A 20,045-nucleotide genomic window follows, 5' to 3' on the forward strand; every position below is an offset into this window, starting at 1 on the left:
ATTTATGGGCATGGAGTGTTTGTTCCCTCAGCGCTGGTCATCTCATTGGCTGAACCATCAGTGATTCTACAGCCGATCCCAGAGTGCCACACAGGCCCGTCCCACAGCTCCAGTCAGCCCACAGCACCGGAACCAGAACACCATGTTCCTGTACACTGGAACCAAAACCTAATGTTCCTAGAGAACAGACATTAAGCTCTTCTAAATGAGATGAACATGCAAGAACACCAGTTACACAAGGTCAAGAGGCGGTCTGGTCTCTGCACTGCCTTCACCATGTTCATGATCACCGGGCACTCTGGGGTATGATTGGCCCATTCTAAGACGGAAAGACTAGGCAGGTGATGTGGGCGGATACAGGTGGCTATGGGAGGGGTCCAAACAAAAAGAAGAGGCGGAGCCAAAGGAGGAATAGGAAGCAGCAGACAGGCGGTGATGCAACAGCTTTTATTGAAACCGTCCCTTCACAAGCGACATGGGCAACATGAGCGTGCGCACACACTCACACACACACGCACACAGACACACTCACACACGAACATACTACTCAATACACGCTCACACACACACAGACAGACGCACACAGAAAGACACACGCAGGCACACACACTACTCAATACACGCATATTCACACAGAAAAACACACAAACACACCACTCAATACACAGTCTAACACTCGCTCGCTCGCACACACACACACACACACACACACACACACACACACACACACACACACACACACACACACACACACACACACACACACACACACCAGAAATGCAGCAACACTCAAATCCATGGACAAAAACAAATCAACAACCTAAACGATGAGTGCTTTAAGAACCCAAATGCATCTGCAGGAACTGGAGAGAGGGATGAGACGGAGGGAGAGAAAGAAAGAGAGAAGCGTGGGAGCAGCTGAAAGAGAGTCACTCGTGTTGAGCAGGGCCAGACGATGCTTTTTTTGCATTTCCTTTTGTACAAAAAATAAATTAATGAAAATATTCTTTTCAAGTTTACAGGAGAATCATTTAGAGTCCGAAAAAAGAAAGAGAGAAAAAAAAACAAAAAACAAAGCTGTTGCTGAAACACAAATTCAGCAGCAGCGTGGAGTCTGGTGGGCGGTCTTAGTGCTTCCTTAAACAAGCTGTGTTCTCTGGGAGCAACGTGGGGGGGGGGGGGGGGGTGGCGGAATGAAAAGAGAGAGAGAAAGAGAGAGAGACATAGAGAGAGAAAGGGACTGGGGGGTGGGGTGTGGTTGTGGGGGGGTAGGGGGTGCACGTTGGAGGCGGGTGCACATTGTTAGCCGTTAGGAGCGTGGCTGGCCGTTACCTCGAGATACACCCCGAGAGCTCGGACCTGCACCCCGCTTAAAGCCCTGCTGCTGGTAGCCATCCTGGGGAGGAGAGGGGGGATTGTTAGGTGCTGTTGTGTGAATGTCAGTGTGTTTGCTATTCTATATATATCTTGCATCATGAGGTGTGTGTGGGTGTGTGTTTACCCTCTGGTAGGTGTTGTTGCTGTACTCCCGTGGGGCGTTTCCAAATTGAGTCTGGCTGTAGTTGCCCCCTACATTGGGGAAAGGAGGCCGATAGCCATCATAACCCCCTGCAGACAACACACACACACACACACACACACACAGAAGTGTCAGAGGCACGGAACACACATGTAATCAGCTCTTATACACACATATAACCATAGACATATATACATATAAACATAGACGCCCCATTGACTGCTTCAGAACGCTGCTGCGACGTGCTGGTCAATTATTAGTAGTTAAAGAAGCACTATATCCATAGTTTAGATTTCGTTTCAGTATTTCAAAGTGAATGAGCTGTGGGTGCACCAGAAAAGTGCAATTATAGGCAATTATAACACGGGTAGATGGAATTATAACACGGGTAGATGGAATCCACCATTCTGAGAGTGAGTTCCGGGGTGTGCTATATTCAACGGTATAGTAACTGTACGACCTGTTTTCATCTACCTGAGCGTTCCGTATCATTGCGCACTCAAAAGGAAATATCTATCCAAGATGGCGGCGTGTTGTGGCTAATGTAGTGGGGAATGTTTCATGTGAATTAAGCTATCTACACGACTTTTTATATGTCTAAATTGACTCGGTTAGTTGTTTCTGTGCTACGCAAATGTTGCAGAGTATTGAAAGTCTTTACTGAAAGTCTCGAATATTATTTGTAGGTGACTTTTAGCGCTTTTAAACCCATTGAAACACACGTAGCTTTTGTGCTAGGTCTAACAGACGTGAAGTTTCCAATGCTATTTGTCTGTTGCATAGCAACAGCCACACAAAGGGGGACTATTTACTCTTGGCTACTGAAATGCGATACACAACGTTTGGTGTCTACAACTTTTTTTGTGCTGAAAGGCAGCTTACTGTTTACTTTAATTGTACTTAATATTTATAAAGTCGCTGGCAACCGTGTTATAAAAGCAATAAGGTACTCGAGTCAGTACGGTATCGTCATTAATGTACTTGTTCGAGGGTTTGCCGGCCCTCCGCTGCGCGTCGGGCCTAACAACTCCCTCGAACAAGTACATTATTGACGATACCGTACTGCCTCTCGAACCTTATTGCTTAATTATATCCTAACTATCAAGATTGTTAAGTAACATGGAGACAAAATGTTGTTTGGAACTCCACGTAGATCATAAACCCCTTGAATATAAAAACGAATATAAAAACTGCAGACAACACACACACACACACACACACACACAAACACACAGCTCTGCAGCTGTACACACACACACACACACACGACACAGACGACACACACCAACACACACACAAACCTCTGTAGCCGTTTGCTCCTCCTCTGTAGCCGTTGGTTGCGGCTCTTGCAGCTCGTGGCGCTCCCCTGCTCATGACTCCGCCCCTGCTTCCCCCGAAGTAGGGCTGCCCCGCCCGGTTAAACCCCGCCCCCTGCCCCATGGCCTGCTGGGACAGAGATGGGTGCGCACTACCTGCCTGCAAAGCATCCTGGGAATGGAAGGAGCCTACCTCTGAAGCAGAGAAGGGAGGAGCAATGTTAGTGACATCATCATAGACCAACCAACCACTCCCCTCCTTCCCCACTGCTCCGCCCTCCCATCCCCTCCTCCACCCCTCCCTCACCAGGCTGCATGTCGGGCTGCTCCTCGGAGTGGACGGGCTGGCTGCTGTAGCTGAATTGGTATTGGCTGGAGTGCTTCTGCTCTTCCACCTCATTGGCTGAAGGCATAGTGGGGGCGTTGAGGTTAAACACCTGGGAGCAATCAGAGCGAGAGGATCAGAGACGGAACGCTCCAAAGGGTGTGTGTGTGTGCTATGCTAGGGTTTCACAACACTGAATAGAGATGAATCAGAGAGGAAGAGGGGAAGGAGAAGAACAAGAGGAAGATGGAAGAGGAGAAGCAAGAGAGCGAGGTCATGAGGGGGGTAGGAGAGGAGGAGAAAGAAGGAGTGGAGGAGCGAGTATAGCGTAGAGTGGGGAGAGGAAAGGAGGAGCGAGTATAGCGTAGAGAGGAGAAGAGAGGAGGAGCGAGTATAGCGTAGAGAGGAGAAGAGGGGGAGTGGAGGAGCGAGTATAGCGTGAGAGGAAGAGGAGAGGAGGAGCGAGTATAGCATAGAGAAGAGAGGAGGAGCAACTATAGCATAGAGAAAAGAGGAGGGGGGAGTGGAGGAGCGAGAATAGCGTAGAGGAGAAGAGAGGGGAGTGGAGGAGCGAGTATAGCGTAGAGGAGAAGAGGGGGGAGTGGAGGAGCGAGTATAGCGTAGAGGAGAAGAGAGGGGAGTGGAGGAGCGAGTATAGCGTGAGAGGAAAGGGAAGAGGAGAGGAGGAGCGAGTATAGCGTAGAGGAGAAGAGAGGGGAGTGGAGGAGCGAGTATAGCGTGAGAGGAGAAGAGGGGGGAGTGGAGGAGCGAGTATAGCGTAGAGGCGCTTAGATGGGGGGAGGGGGCCATACCGCAGTCATGGACTGGAAGGGGGCGGCGTTGACGTTGATGCCCCCCGAGTGGAGAGAGGATTTGGGGGGGGACTGCTCAGACGACATGGACAACGAAGCCTGGGGAACCCACACACACACACACACACATCAGAAGGCATACGCAAACACACTCTCTCTCTCACTCACACACACACACACACACACACACACACACACACCCACCAGAAGGCATACGCAAACACACTCTCTCTCTCACTCACACACACACACACACACACATCAGAAGGCATACGCAAACACACTCTCTCTCTCACACACACACACACACACACACACACACACACACACGTCAGCAGCCATAGGCAAACACACACACGGGAAGCAGTGTTTACCTGCAGAGGGTCTAAGGTGTGGGGGGGCGGGTAGACAGGAGCAGAGGAGGAGAAATCCTCAGGAGGGGAGGAGAGGAGAGACACCTGGAGGGGGGAGAGAGAGAGGAGGAGAGAGGGGAAGGGAGAGAGAGAGGGGAGGAGAGAGGGGAATGGAGAGAGTGGGGGCGGGGCGGGGCGGGGGGTAGAGGGGAAGAGAGAGAGAGAGAGAGAGAGAGACTTTGAGAACTACTGTAGCTGAGAACACAGGTCCACTTCTGATTAAACTAGAGAAGGCCCAGGGGAAGGGACACATGAATGAGGACTCACCTCTGGCTGTGTGGGGACCACGCTGATCTGAGAGAGGAGCTGGGCTTCTGTGCGAACTGTACACACACACACACACACACAAACACACACACACACACACACACACACACACACACCACACACGTACACAAATCACATCAGATTTAATAGGGTGTTCAGATTGCGATGTGTGTTTTGGGTATGCGTTGTGAAGTGTGGGTGTGCGTTGTCGAGTGTGTGTTGTCAAGTGTGGGTTTGTTGTGAAGTGTGGGTGTGCGTTGTCGAGTGTGGGTGTGCGTTGTCAAGTGTGAGTTGTCAAGTGTGGGTGTGCGTTGTCGAGTGTGGGTGTGCGTTGTCGAGTGTGGGGGTGTGCGTTGTCAAGTGTGGGGGTGCGTTGTCAAGTGTGGGTGTGCGTTGTCAAGTGTGGGTGTGCATTGTCAAGTGTGGGTGTGCATTGTCAAGTGTGGGTGTGCATTGTCAAGTGTGAGTTATGAAGTGTGCGTGATGAAATGTTGGAGTGCGTTATGAAGTGTGGGTGTGCGTTATGAAGTGCTGGTGTGCGTTACGAAGTGTGGGTGTGCATTATGAAGTGTGGGTGTGCGTTATGAAGGTTCATACCTGTGGAACACCCCATCTGAGCTCTTTCTAGACCGTGGGCGGGACTCATGGAATGAACAGATACAATGGCTGGATCAATCACCTGTCCGTCAAACTCCAGTATAGATTCCTGCATTACAAACACACAAACACAATTAGCTTGAAGTGAAGGAAATCAAGACAATCATCCTAAGCCAACATTTTTATTTGTATTATTAAAATGTAGGCATTTTTCTATGGTGTCAGCACATACACGCACAAAAACATATAAGCACACAGACCACACGACCACACACACACACACACACCTGCATGAAGTTGAACGTTCCCTGCATCCCGGCCATCAGGTCCTGGACCACCTGTTTGCGTCCCACAGGGTCGGGAGTCACACACTCAGGAGAGGCGGGGTCAGCAGCGGTGGGAGGATCCTCAGAGGAGAGGGGCTGCTGCGTGTTCAACAATGACACCTGACACACACACACACACACACACACACACACACACACACACCAGTGATTAAGCACTTAAAAGCGCTGGATACTGTGATACACACAGTGCTTAGGGACACACACACATCAGTGATTAAGGATTTAAAAGCAGTTGGATACTGAGATACACACAGTGCTGACACACACACACACACACACACACACACACACACACACACACACACACACACCTCTGCCTCCTGGTTCCACTCTGAGGGTGGTTCTTCCTGTGTGTTGCTGTGGGAAGCCTCTGGTATGAGCTGCCTGTTTACAAACTGCAGCAGAGGAACAAACACACGAGAACCTCAACACAACAGAAAACTACAGAAGCCCAACACACACCTTTAGCACACACACACAGAGCCCAAGATGCACTTCAATTTAAGCAATATGACCTCAGTGAGAGTGGTTGGCTTGGCAAAGGTAATCACAGCCTTGAGGATGCCACAACGTACTCCACATGCACAGACACGTACAACGTACTCCACATGCACACACCCACACACACATACTTCTCACGCACACACCCACACAAACGTACTCCACACGCACACACACACATACTCCACACGCACACACCCACACACACATACTCCACACACACCCACACAAACGTACTCCACACGCACCCACCCACACACACGTACTCCACACGCACAGATGTACACACACGTACTCCACACGCACACACCCACACACACGTACTCCACACACAGATGTACACACACGTACTCCACACACACAGATGTACACACACGTACTCCACACGCACATATGTACACACACATAGTCCACACGCACAGACTTACACACATGCACAGATGTACACAAACTTACTCCACACGCACTGATGTACACACATGTACACAAAGGCTTTTAGCTAGGCATGCGTCCGAGCGTCTTTCGGACGCACTGTTCTAAAATAATAAAACATTGGATGCACTACTTTAAGGCAGACGCCCTACAGACGCCCTGAGTTTTTCATCCCGTTTATCCGGTAATAATATTTCTATCACAAAAGAAAATAATAACAGATTGAAATGAACAGATAGTTCACGTAGCACTAAACAGACACGTCTAATGCGTGAACGTTAACGTTAACGGCAGTGTTGCCAGGTCCGCAGTTTTCCCGCTGGCTACTTTTGAAGTGTTGATGCGGGTTGAATTTTTTTCCCCGCTGGTTCAGGTAAACCTAATCCTAACCTAATTTATACCCAAATCCTACCAACGTGACTTCAGAAAAGCATGTAAACACATGGACATGGGACAAGCTGAAATTATTGTAATTCAGTAAATACATAGCCGGCATAGTCGCCCCATAATGCCGTGCGGTGGGCGCATACTTTCTGTTTGTAATGCACAGAGCTCAACAATGTTCCTTACTGTACTAATTGCATGTCGTTGTTCTGTGTTGGGACTGCATTTACACAGGTGTGTGACGGAACACAGTCTGTTCGAGATAACTTGTAACAGGGCATAAACCCCGTGCCATTTTGAAATTGTGTTGCGTTTCGTGTAGAGCAATAAAAAGCCATATTATGCATCCGTGATTTGTAACACTTTTACACATGTATGAACTGTAAGTACATGATTTAAATATAGTGAAGCAACACGATGAGGTGTTTCAGTTGAAATAAGGTATTGCATTAACTACAGTAAATGCATATGAAGTAAAAACAGTACATTCATGTTGTCCAGGCACGACAATAATATGTCAAAACTCCGTCGCGGGGGAGGGGGCAGGTTCCCCGACGAAGTGTCATCTTTTCCACAAACTCAAATCTGGTCACCCTATATTAGCATATAATACACGTAGCATATAAAAACATAAAAACATAGCTTATAACTGCTAAGTGTCTTGCACAAAATATATGAAAGATTAACTAAATTGAATATGTAATCACTAGTCAAGGAAGACTCTAGGACTAAGATATTCATAAAAAGTAAAACATTTTTTTTAAGCTTCTTATTTGGGTCAGCCAAGTCTAACACTATGTGACTATCAACTGACCAGTAGCCCCCTGCATGTATACATACAAGATGTACACTGCAAAAATGCTTTTCTAACCTAGTGTTATTACTCTTATATTGAGATGAAAAAATCTAGTTGGTCTTGTTTCTAGCTAAATTGTACTTACCTAGTGCTCTTTGGTAAGGTTATTTTTGCCTATTTCAAGCAAATATTACTTATTTTAAGAAATCTTAACAAGCCAAATTTGCTTAACGCACTGGCAGCCAAATTTGCTTGTTTTAAGCCAAATTTGCTTAACGCACTGGCAGCCAAATTTGCTTGTTAAGATTTCTTAAAATAAGTAATATTTGCTTGAAATAGGCAAAAATAACCTTACCAAAGAGCACTAGGTAAGTACAATTTAGCTAGAAACAAGACCAACTAGATTTTTTCATCTCAATATAAGAGTAATAACACTAGGTTAGAAAAGCATTTTTGCAGTGTACATGGCAGTTCTGGCTTGAATTTCTTCTGTGTTGGTATGATTTTCAGTTTGTGTGGTACACTGATGTACATCATATGTGACAATTAAGCAACAATACTGCAACAGACACACCAAAAAATATTACCTGAATTCCACAAAATGTGCACCTCAAAATGCAGTAAAATAGCGTTTCAGACAGTTAGGAATACAAAATTTGACGGGGGGATGCCCCCAGACCCCCCTACGATACTTGCGCCTGCGGCGTGCGCGCGCTCCACCGCGTTGGGTTAAATGACCAAATGGACCCCCCCTAAAAAAATCCTAGCTAATAGCTTGTGTACACACACACACATACAAACATGAACATGAGCATTAGGATGACTGAACAACAAGCAAGGCAGGTACAAGTGGAGGGGAGAAAAGAATTATTATTATTATTTTTTTTTTTTTTAAACCTCACCTCTGTTGTGTCCATGACGACGGCCTCTGAATAGTCATGTTCAGCCGTTCCCTCTGCTACTAGGATACAATGTCGACACGCATAAAACCACAAATTCACATGAGGAACCACGCGTGTGTCTGTTTACCTCCAAAACTGAAAAGAAACAGTCCATTCCTCCAGAAAATGAAACTACAGAAACTGCAGTCACTTTAAACTGTTTATTTACAGTTACTGAGGTAAACAGATACATAGTTACAATAACATTATGAACCTGTCAGTGGTGATTTAAAAGCAGTGTACTTTGACGCAGATGCTTGCCCCATGGGTTTTGAGGTTGCCGGTAAAAGCGCTCTAACTCAATTCTGAAAACTACAAATCCCAGCCTGTCTCACAGACTGCTAAACTACAAATCCCAGTTTGCCAAACAGACTGCAGCAGACTGCTGAAGTACCTGCTGGCTCTGGCTGCTCTTCTGCTTCTGACAACTCCAATGGGGCCGCAGCCGCCGAGGACAGCTCCTCCTCACACACGCCGTTCTGATGTGTGTGTGCACGCTGGAAGTAGCCGCTCCGAAGCACTTGCTCCACGGTCTCCTTCAGGGCTTTATCTGGGACACACAGAGGAACAGACAGACACACAGACACACACACACACACACACACACACAAACGCACACACATGTGAGAGAGGTGCCCCTTACATGTTTTGGCTTGTAGTCATGTCAGACTTGTGTGGATGTGTGTGTGATGCTACTTACATGTGGTCCCTGCAACAGGCTTCTCTTTGCCCTCCAGCAACTCCCACATGTGCATGGATGCCTCGTCAAACTGCTCTGCCAACCTACAACACACACACACACACACACACACACACACACACACACACACAATAAGATAAACATCCAGAGTTGACTTGTGTAAAAAAGCAAAGCTAAAACTAAGGCCCAATCTCAATACTTCCCCTTACCCCTTATCTTACCCCTTACCCTTGAAATTGCGCGTTCATGTGAGAGCTAGTGGTGTCTCAATACCCAACTTGATCAAGATTAAGGGGTAAGCTTAAGTGGTGTATGGCCCTCGTTTTTAAGCTGATCGGAGAGCTACCTTGCTCCTCCAAGGGCTATCCCAGAGCACACAGCGAAACCAGTTCGGGAATTTTCAAAAAAAAATGGCTGCTTGAAGCGAGGAATATTTTACATGAATAAAGCTATCTACACAACTTTTTATATGTTTATAATGACTCGGTTTGATCTGAAATGTACTACACGAGCGATGCATAGAATTGTCGGTCTTAACTGAAGCTTTCAAACGGTAGTTTTAGGATACAATTAGCGCGTATACCACCACTCCATTGGCTTATATGGTAGCTTGCCAGCTATCATGCTACATACACTACATGTAAGTATTTTTGGCTTATAATTAATTTAAAAATGACAGTCTTGTTTCGTGCTCTACACAGTTGTATACATATATATTTGCAACCATGTTCTTCATTAGACTTTTTTTTTAAATCGCTAGTTTCATAGCTCATACAGTCACGCATGACGTACCCGAAACCTAGTGGCGTCTCATTTCATAGGGGAAAGATCTCAGCCCTTGGCCCTTACACTTGCAAGTGCTAGGGTTAAGACTAAGACAAGATTAAGCAAAAGGGGCAAGGAGAAGAATCGAGATTCGGCCTTAGTCTACTTAACACTCGTGCTGGTTTGGTTCACAGCTTTACTCTATCCGTAAACAAGAGACACCGTTACTCAGACTAAGGCCACTGCCACACTAAGCCGATTTTCATACTTTCCGGAACGAACCTTGACAAACTGGCCTCCCGGCCAGACAAATCTGCCATTTGGAGAGTCACTTACCGTCAAGGTTAGAATCCCCTCTCCAGAGTGGGAAGGTTGCAATCTACCCTGCTATCAGAGCCTGTCTGGCCGCAAATCGGGTTTGAATCCGCAAATCTGATGACGTAATTATCCCACGTGAACGCTGGAAGCTGTCAAGTAGTCACGTTCATCTTCCCAATCGCAATAAAAACAAAAAACTTTAAGTCTTCTGTTCTGTTTATGGCTGGCAAACAACAATCTAAGAAGGGCACGTATTATTCACTGAGTTACCAAAGCGGTCTTCTTTATGGGGACTAATTAGCACTGCACTGAATCACATTAACATGTGTAATTGTTATTGTGTAGCAATAACTCAACTAATATTACTAGATACATACAGCCGCGGAAAAAATTAAGAGACCACTTCAAAATTATCAGTTTCTCTGGTTTTACTATTTATTGGTATGGGTTAAAGTAAAATGTACATTTTTGTTTTATTCTATAACCTACTGGCAACATTCCTACCAAATTTCAAATAAAAATATTGTCATTTAGATAATTTATTTGCAGAAAAATGACAATTGGTCAAAATAGCAAAAAAGACGAGTGTCTTCAGATCTCGAATAATGCAAAGAAAACAAGCTCATATTCATTTTTAAACTACACAATACTAATGCTTTAACTTAGGAAGAGTTCAGAAATCAATATTTGGTGGAATAACCTTGATTTAAAATCACAACTTTCATGTGTCTTGGCATGCTCTCCACCAGTCTTTCACATTGCCGTTGGGTGACTTTATGCTACTCCTGGCGCAAGAATTCAAGCAGCTCGGCTTCTTTTCATGGCTTGTGACCATCCATCTTCCTCTTGATCACATTTCAGAGGTTTTTTATGGGATTCAGGTCTCGAAATTGGGCTGGCCATGACAGGGTCCTGATCTGGTTGTACTCCATCCACACCTTTACTGGCCTGACTGTGTGGCATGGAGCATTGCCCTGCTGGAAAAAACACTTCTCAGAGTTGGGGAACATTGTCAGAGCAAAAGGAAGCAAGTTTTTCTTGCGGGACAACGTTGTACTTTGCCTGGCTGAGGTTTGAAAAAGACCATAAGGATTGAACCAAAGCGGAACGGAGGTCCTTCTAAGTTCGTCTTCTCTGATGAGTCCAATTTTCAGCTTTGCCCAACACATGGACGTCTGATGGTTAGACGGAGACCTGGAGAGGCCTACAAGCCACAGAGTCTTGCACCTACTGTGAATTTGGACTCATCAGAGAAGACGAACTTAGAAGAACCTCCAGTCCGCTTTGGTTCAATCCTTATGGTCTTTTACAAACCTCAGCCAGGCAAAGTACAACGTTGTCCCGGAGGAAAAACTTGCTTCCTTTTGTCTCTGACAATGTTCCCCAACTCTGAGAAGTGTTTTTTTCCAGCAGGGCAATGCTCCATGCCACACAGCCAGGCCAGTAAAGGTGTGGATGGAGTACCACCAGATCAGGACCCTGTCATGGCCAGCCCAATTTCGAGACCTGAATCCCATAAAAAACCTCTGAAATGTGATCAAGAGGAAGATGGATGGTCACAAGCCATGAAAAGAAGCCGAGCTGCTTGAATTCTTGCGCCAGGAGTAGCATAAAGTCACCCAACGGCAATGTGAAAGACTGGTGGAGAGCATGCCAAGACACATGAAAGTTATGATTTTAAATCAAGGTTATTCCACCAAATATTGATTTCTGAACTCTTCCTAAGTTAAAGCATTAGTATTGTGTAGTTTAAAAATGAATATGAGCTTGTTTTCTTTGCATTATTCGAGATCTGAAGACACTGCATCTTTTTTGGTATTTTGACCAATTGTCATTTTTCTGCAAATAAATGATCTAAATGACAATATTTTTATTTGAAATTTGGTAGTAATGTTGCCAGTAGGTTATAGAATAAAACAAAAATGTATATTTTACTTTAACCCATACCAATAAATAGTAAAACCAGAGAAACTGATAATTTTGAAGTGGTCTCTTAATTTTTTCCGCGGCTGTATAATAGTGGACATTACACTAGGCAACATGGATCTCATTCATATCTCATCCAGTCTAAATCTTAGCAGGATTGAACACATCTTAATTACAGCGTATCAACATAAGAACAGAACATAGCTAAATCTCCGCTTAGCATGCTAATCACTACTAATAGCACTAGAAGGTAGCCCAAAATGTGGTATTTAATTTAATACAAGATCTATCACAGTAGCAATTTCATGAAAACCATTACTTTCATTAGGTATGCACATAATGCATCACATACAGGTCGAACAATGATGATTTAAGCATTGGTAATGTATAAGGCACAGTATGGTCAACTACTTGGGCGACAAACTGAACTGTCACTAACTTAACTAGTTATAACTTGTCGTCGTCTTCTTCTCCGAGTCTTATTCTCCGTTTCCGGTAGCACCCTTCACAGCGCCACCAACAGGCCTTGATTATGTACTAACCCCGAATCCGTTCCGGAAAGTATGAAAATCGGCTTGGGCCACTGCCACACTAAGCCGATTTTCATACTTTCCGGAACGAATTCGGGGTTAGTCAATCGCGGCCAGACAAAGCTGTGCTGTGCTGTGCTGTGCTGCGGCCACACACACCCATTGAAACTGGTGAATCTGCTGTAGTACATATGCAAGGCCTGTTGGTGGCGCTGTGAAGGGTGCTACCGGAAATGGAGAAGAAGACTCGGAGAAGAAGACGACAAGTTACAACTAGTTAAGTTAGTGACCGTTCAGTTTGTCGCCAAGTAGTTGACCATACTGTGCCTTATACATTTCCTATGCTTAAATCATCATTGTTCGACCTGTATGTGATGCATTATGTGCATACCTAACGAAAGTAAGGGTTTTCATGAAGTTGCTACTGTGTTAGATCGTGTATTAATACCACATTTTGGGCTACCTTCTAGTGCTATTAGTAGTGATTAGCATGCTAAGCGGAGATTTAGCTATGTTCTGTTCTTATGTTGATACGCTGTAATAAAGATGTGTTCAATCCTGCTAAGATTTCGACTGGTGAGATATGAATGAGATCCATGTTGCCTAGTGTAATGTCCACTATTATATGTATCTAGTAATATTAGTTGTGTAATTCAGTGCAGTGCTAATTAGTCCCCATAAAGAAGACTGCTTTGGTAACTCAGTGAATAAAACATGCCCTTCTTAGATTGTTGTTTGCCAGCCATAAACAGAACAGAAGACTTACATTTTTTTGTTTTTATTGCGATTGGGAAGATGTACGTGACTACTTGACAGCTACCAGCGTTCACGTGGGATAATTACGTCATCAGATTCGCGGATTCAAACCCGATTTGCGGTCAGACAGGCTCTGTTAGCAGGGTAGATTGCAACCTTCCCACTCTGGAGAGTGGATTCTAACCTTGACGGTAAGAGACGCTCCAAATGGCAGATTTGTCTGGCCGGGAGGCCAGTTTGCCAAGGTTCCGTTCCAGAAAGTATGAAAATCGGCTTAGTGTGGCAGTGGCCTTAGTTTGGCAGTGGCCTAAATCTGGTGTGTGTGTGTGTGCATGGTGGGGCTCAGATCTAGTGTGTGTGTGTGTGTATATGTATGGCTCTGATGTAGTGTGTGTGTGTGTGTGTGTGTGTGTACAATGTGTATTTGGGGTGTGTGTGAGTGTGAGTGTACAATGTGTATTTGGGGTGTGTATGAGTGTGTGAGTGTGTGTGTGAGTGTCGTAGCCTGACCTGGTGTGTGTTCCCTGAGACTCTGACCTGGTGCTGGTGTCCCTCTCTGGGTTGACGAGCTTGTAGAAGTTGTCGAGGGCGCTGAGCTGAGCGCCTGTGAGGAGGGGGAGGTCACCGGGGTTGGGGGGCTGGCTGAGGTCCTGCCGCACGGCCTCCTCTCCCAGCTGATCCAGGAGAAGCTGCACCTCCAGCAGCAGCTGAAGACGCCTCCGCTCTAGCTCCTCCCGCCGCAGCTGCTCACGCCGGAACGCCTTCTTCTCCGCCTTCTGGAGCTGCATACCACACAGGTCAAAGGTCAACTACATCTACCAACAGCCTCTGGGCACAGCCATGTCAACTACAACTCCCAGCATACACTGGGCACAGTCAGGTCAACTTCAACTCCCAGCAGCCACTGGGAACAGCCAAATCAACTACGACTCACAGCAGCCACTGGGGCACATAGGTAAATTACGACTCCCAGCAGCCACTGGGAACACGCAGGCTAATTACAACTCCCAGCAGCCACTGGGAACACACAGGTAAACCGCAACTCCCAGCATCCACTGGGCACAGTCAGGTCAACTACAACTCCCAGCAGCCACTGGGAACAGCCAAATGAACTACAACTCCCAGCAGCCACTGGGAACACACAGGTAAACTACAACTCCCAGCAGCCACTGGGGACACACAGGTAAACTACTATCAGCTACCTCTGAAGACAGAAGTCAGTGATGAGGACCTGGTCCTAGAAAAGTGAAACACACTCACATCTATCCCCAGAGCCACAAAACACTTCTGCAACTCCCGAGCAAAATCCAGATTATGGGTGACCTCCTGCGCTTTGGACAGGGCCTCCTGCAGAGAGAGAGAGGGAGAGAGAGAGAGATAGAGAGAGAGAGGGGGGGGGGGGGGTAGAGGGAGAGAGAGAGGGTAGTATTTGAATAAAAAGTGGGGAATGTTCTAAAAACTTTTTGAAAAAGTGCGCACAGTTTTGCTATGGTTCCTTGGTTCACACTCACCAGCTGATCAGTGTTCAGGGCATCCCCTTTGTTACTCTTGCTCTTGTAGTCCTCGAGCTTGCCCTGAGGAGAGAGAAGAGAAGAGTGTGTGTGATCAGAGGAGAGAGAACTTGCCCTGAGGAGAGAGGCGAAGAGTGTGTGTGATCAGAGGAGAGAAAGGAGAAGAGTGTGTGTGATCACAGGAGAGAGAGAAGAAGAGTGTGTGTGATCAGAGAAGAGAGAGCTTGCCCTGAGGAGAGAGGAGAAGAGTGTGTGTGATCAGATCTACCAGATCTCATTTGATCGAACCGTAACACCAACTTCCTCTTAAGGAACCTGAGCAGCTAAATCACTGCAGTCCAGTCAAGTCACGTCACACTGCCCTGCCTCCCTTCTACCATATCATCCATGATTGGCAGCAGTGTCCCCAGACCTGCCAAGTGTGTGTGTGTGTCTGTCTGTCTGTCTGTGTGTGTGTGTGTGTGTGTGTGTGTGTGTGTGTGTGTGTGTGTGTGTGTGTGTGTGTGTGTGTGTGTGTGTGTGTGTGTGTGTGTGTGTTCACTCTGAGCCTGACAGGACTGTGTTCCTCTTCTCAGATGGTAGATAAGGATACATACGAGATGCACAGTGCTGTCGACTGAAACAAATATGAACCCGATCTCTCCCTGGCACAGTGCATACACAGCAGGGCCTGATCCTGATCCTGATCTTGCTCTGCCCTGACACAGCCGCACTGCTGTCTCTGTTCCATCCTGATCCAGGACCTGAGGAAGTCGCCCCATGTCCCCATCTGGGGTGCATTTCCCATACAACGACAGATGTTAGCGTTGAACTAACATGGGACGAGGGTATCATTAAACGAACCAACGACAGAGGTTAGCACTGAACTAAAAATAGGCCGATGTATGGGTAAAATAACCAACGATAGAGGTTAGCGTTGAACTAAGACGGGCCGACGCATCGTTAATCTAACCAACGACAGAGGTTAGCACTGAACTAACATGGGCTGAGGCATCATTAAACTGACTAACAACTGAAGTACAACGGTATCCGAAGAGTTAGTTTGTACATTGAACTTCAGGGCATCTAGCATATGAGACGCATACACAGACGCAAACGGTCTCACACACACAGACGCATATGGTCTCACACCCACAGGCGAATACGGTCTCACACCCACAGACGCATGCGATCTCTCACTGACGGACACATACCGATCCAACACCTACAGACGCATACGATGGGACATCTGGTTGGAACACAGGTTTACATCCAGGCTGAAATAATTCTTTAGTCATAGTCATTAGTTTAGTGCATAATTATCATCCTCATCCTCTAATATTAGTTCTATGTAAAGCATACACTATATCCCTTCCCTATAACCCAATAATATTAATATAGCCTAATTAACATATTAGCCTTCCCTACAACAGAATAATATTAATATAATGAACATATTATCCTTCCTTACAATACAATATTATTAATATAATTAACATATTATCCATCCCTACAACACAATAATATTAATATAATATGCAAAATATTATCCATCACCTGACCGAGTAGACATGCGGCATCACACATTATTTTCTGCAGGTGTGCAAGTTCATCTTGCATGCTTGTTTATGCAAGTGGGTCTTTAAATCATGCATTAATCATTTGCTTAAGGTTGTAATCCCGGTTATTTGATGATTAACATCAAATATCAACCAGGAATGGGAATACATTTGGAATGGTTAATTTGAACGCCAATAACTGACATCGGTGACGTCTTAGACAAGAAGTATCTGGAACTAAGCTTCTTACCACAGGTCGAGAGCTATAGTTCGATCTACACAACTTAACGACAGTGTAAGAACGTTTGGTCAAACTACACAACTTAACGACAGTGTATGACGTTCGAACACACACATGTTGCTTAAATATGGTTCGGATTATGCAATTTACCCCCGTAGTTACCCCGATAGTTCAAATTAAGGTTTTGGGAAACACCTGCATCCCACGGCATGGTTCCAACAATGAAATTTCAAATATTTTGGGAAACATGCTCCTGTCTGTCTGTAACCATGCCAACTGGACTCTCTGTGTGACTTCTGATTAAGCTCCAGATAAACAGGGAGCCCTGTGTGTCGCTGATGTGACTGTCAGCATCAAACTGAAGTGGAGAGTATGTATGGTGATTGGCATATTTGAAGAGTATGTGTGTTAACCGACATGTGGGAAATATAATAAGTAAATATGTAAGGTGTTATGTAAACCTGATCTGGCCTTATGTTTCAAGTAGTTAAGAGTGAGTAATAGCCCTAATAAGACCTTACATCAGGGCACACTGGTGGTCCGAGTCAGGGCACACCGTGGTCCGAGTCAGGGGGTCAGTAGAGGAATTAGCTGTGCCAAGCCCACACTACTGCCCAGACAGACAGACAGACAGACAGACAGACAGACAGGCAGACAGACAGTTTGTCGTGGTTCATAGTTGAACCTGTTAAATGCTCAGGCTGAGGTCACTGTGCCAAATAACATGAATGGTGAGTCAGAGAGCAATGAAGAAACATTGGCAGTCATACAATCGCACACACACTCACATAAGCAGCCCCACACACTCACATAAGCAGTCCCACAGACTTACAAGCAGTCACACACAGTCAGATTACAAAGTACACCTATATTCACCTATATAAACGGACTCATTTTGATACATTCATTACTGAGCTACACACAGGGCACACAGAATCGGTCACATATGCTAATAGATATGTTATATTAGGCCTGTTTACACGTCTCCACAAAGCAACACACACTCACACATACACAGAGAAGAAACTAAAAACTAGTACCTTCTTTTTTTCCATGTTGCGAACCTTCTTCTCGATAACGGTGAGCACCTGCTTCAGCGCCTCGGTCTGTGGCCCCTGGGCGCCCGAGAGCCCGGGGACAGACCCCAGCTCAGGACTGGTCGAGTGCACCGAGCTATCGCCGTTCATCGCAGAGGGCATCTACGAAATTGGGAGAATCGGTAACTAGGTCATCAGTACCGGATCAACATGCATAAACAGAACTGAACTCTTACACAAAACTTCAAACTGCACTAATGATCGGCGCTATTCTGGATGTAAAGCTTTCAATAACAGTATGTTAAAAAAAACATAACTTAAATACATATATATTGACGATATTAGGTCAATGGCCATCCGGTTAAAAAAACGACTAGGTCACTTGATTTACAATGAGTCAAACAGACCCCCAACAAACGGTTGTTTCTCTGCCTAGAGCAAGAAAAAACTGCAGTTACTGCTGCAGTTAAGGCGAAAACGATAGCTTTGGGATGTTCGAACTTACACTGCATTTAAAGATGTTGTTTAGGCAGATTTCCCCCGAAACACTGCCACAAGAGATAACGTTCTTTGCCAGTTGGCTAGCTACTTTCTTTCAACCCATCAGATAATTTACTGCACTGATTTAGTTACACCGTGTCAATTAAGAATCTTGAGCGTTGGGTGAAACGTATGAATAGTCCAAGACTGAAAATGTATCACTTCAAAAGAGAATAAAAACTAACTGACAAACAACGACGCGCGAGCTCCTTTGTCAGCGGAACCACCGTCGACTGATAACAAGAGGAGGATTAACTAGCGGGCTAACTGTTAGCAAGCTAATGATATCGCACGCTAAACGACTAAAACTGAGAAAAGGCTGCCCATTAGCTAGGTTGGATGTAAACAGGATGCGAAGCCTGTCATTGAGTGATCAATTAAAGAATTGTATCGTTGATGAATTATAAATATACATAGAAGACAGGGAAGGTTGTAGGCATTGTTTAATCAAATTCTGATTTTCTTACATTTAAAGCAGCTAGCTAGCTATTTTCCAAGCTAACAACAGTTTTATATTGATGCTGCTAGCAGGCTTGCTTGCTAATGCCACACGGTGGCTATTTCTTGGCTGACAGAGATTAGCTGGCTACAGTGGGATAAGTAATGTTATCATGGGGTTTTCAATCCGGCTATCCAGTTAGCAAGATAAAGTGATAAGAACGTGCGAAGTCGATCAGGCTTCCCCATCCCCCTTAATTATTATGACTAACTGATTGTACGTAACGTAAACGTATACAAGTACAGCCCAAAGAACTGAACTTGAATTTCAGCCGAATGCTCCTGACCCGGCCAACAGAACCAGAAACGGGCTATCATGGTTGCCCAAGTGGTCAAGGGTCCGTCTCCGATGTTGCCTTACCTTTTTACTCTTTTCTATTCAAAGAGAAGATGTCTCGTCTGTTATGGAAATATATACGGCTTAGTGTATGTCTTGAGAGTCGTATATAACAGTTAGTTATAAAGGTTTGGAAGAGTTGTGACGTCAAACGAACCAGCACATCGGCCTTTCCGACTACTAGCCTACAAAACGCGAAAGTGAACTTCAAAGAATTGATAAGAATTAAAGGCCCCTTTGGTGCCCTGGCAGTGCCTGAGTTAATATGCGTACACTCTTGGCCTTCATGTCTTGAACTATTACACGCGTCTGCAGCCGTCACGCAAACACTTTGACGATACAGACATAAACTATTCTACCCAACAGTCAGAAATTAAATATTGCTTTTAGTCACATTTCGCAAAAAATATAATATTAACTCAGATTCTGACTCCTCTGCTTTTCAACAGCAGCTAGATTAGACCTGGTGCCATGCAAGACTTATATGGGAAAAAGTAAAACATTATTTTCATGTGCAAAAATATTTGCTTTTAAGCCAATGTGCTTTTAAGCAATGCGGGCAGGGTAAAAGCCACAACCTCTCTGAAGTGCACTATAAAAAAACACTAGGGGGGGGGGGGGGGGATCACTGGTGGCATGTCTGTGTCTGAAATGACCTCTAATTGTATTCCCTGAATAAAGTCGAGCACGCAGTGGTC

At 45.4% G+C, this 20,045-nt stretch overlaps 1 protein-coding gene across 6 annotated transcripts; it reads right to left on the reverse strand.

Annotated features, from left to right (window-relative positions):
* Positions 1-476: 476 nt before the first annotated feature.
* LOC308379570 (caprin-1-like) lies at positions 477-19,543 on the reverse strand. Of its 6 annotated transcripts, none has more exons than XM_080856768.1 (18): positions 19,372-19,543; positions 17,976-18,134; positions 15,157-15,219; positions 14,906-14,992; positions 14,183-14,427; positions 9,351-9,433; positions 9,045-9,200; positions 8,612-8,670; positions 5,908-5,991; positions 5,537-5,695; positions 5,250-5,358; positions 4,653-4,708; positions 4,347-4,430; positions 3,973-4,071; positions 3,143-3,272; positions 2,821-3,030; positions 1,502-1,608; positions 477-1,396 (listed from the first exon to the last, which is right to left on the reverse strand). In XM_080856768.1, the coding sequence occupies exons 2-18, from the start codon at positions 18,132-18,134 to the stop codon at positions 1,310-1,312; spliced, it is 1,977 nt and encodes a 658-aa protein (XP_080712894.1). In that variant the 5' UTR covers positions 19,372-19,543; the 3' UTR covers positions 477-1,309. The 6 variants fall into 6 exon arrangements, with proteins under 6 accessions (XP_080712894.1, XP_080712893.1, XP_080712891.1 ...); XM_080856767.1 differs by having other exon boundaries at positions 8,612-8,667; positions 14,156-14,427; XM_080856765.1 differs by having other exon boundaries at positions 14,156-14,427.
* Positions 19,544-20,045: the final 502 nt, after the last annotated feature.

Source organism: Sprattus sprattus (genome assembly GCF_963457725.1).
Source record: "Sprattus sprattus genome assembly, chromosome: 18".
In the NCBI taxonomy this organism is placed as follows: domain Eukaryota; kingdom Metazoa; phylum Chordata; class Actinopteri; order Clupeiformes; family Clupeidae; genus Sprattus; species Sprattus sprattus.

Bases quoted from the DNA above. Each gene is read 5' to 3' on its own strand.
- LOC308379570 (XM_080856765.1), bottom strand. From the start codon at position 18,134: ATGCCCTCTGCGATGAACGGCGATAGCTCGGTGCACTCGACCAGTCCT. The intron at 8,671-9,044 runs GTACTTCAGCAG...ATTGTATCCTAG, and splicing joins AGAGCAGCCAGAGCCAGCAG to TAGCAGAGGGAACGGCTGAA. The intron at 4,431-4,652 runs GTGAGTCCTCAT...TCCCCCCTCCAG, and splicing joins TGGTCCCCACACAGCCAGAG to GTGTCTCTCCTCTCCTCCCC.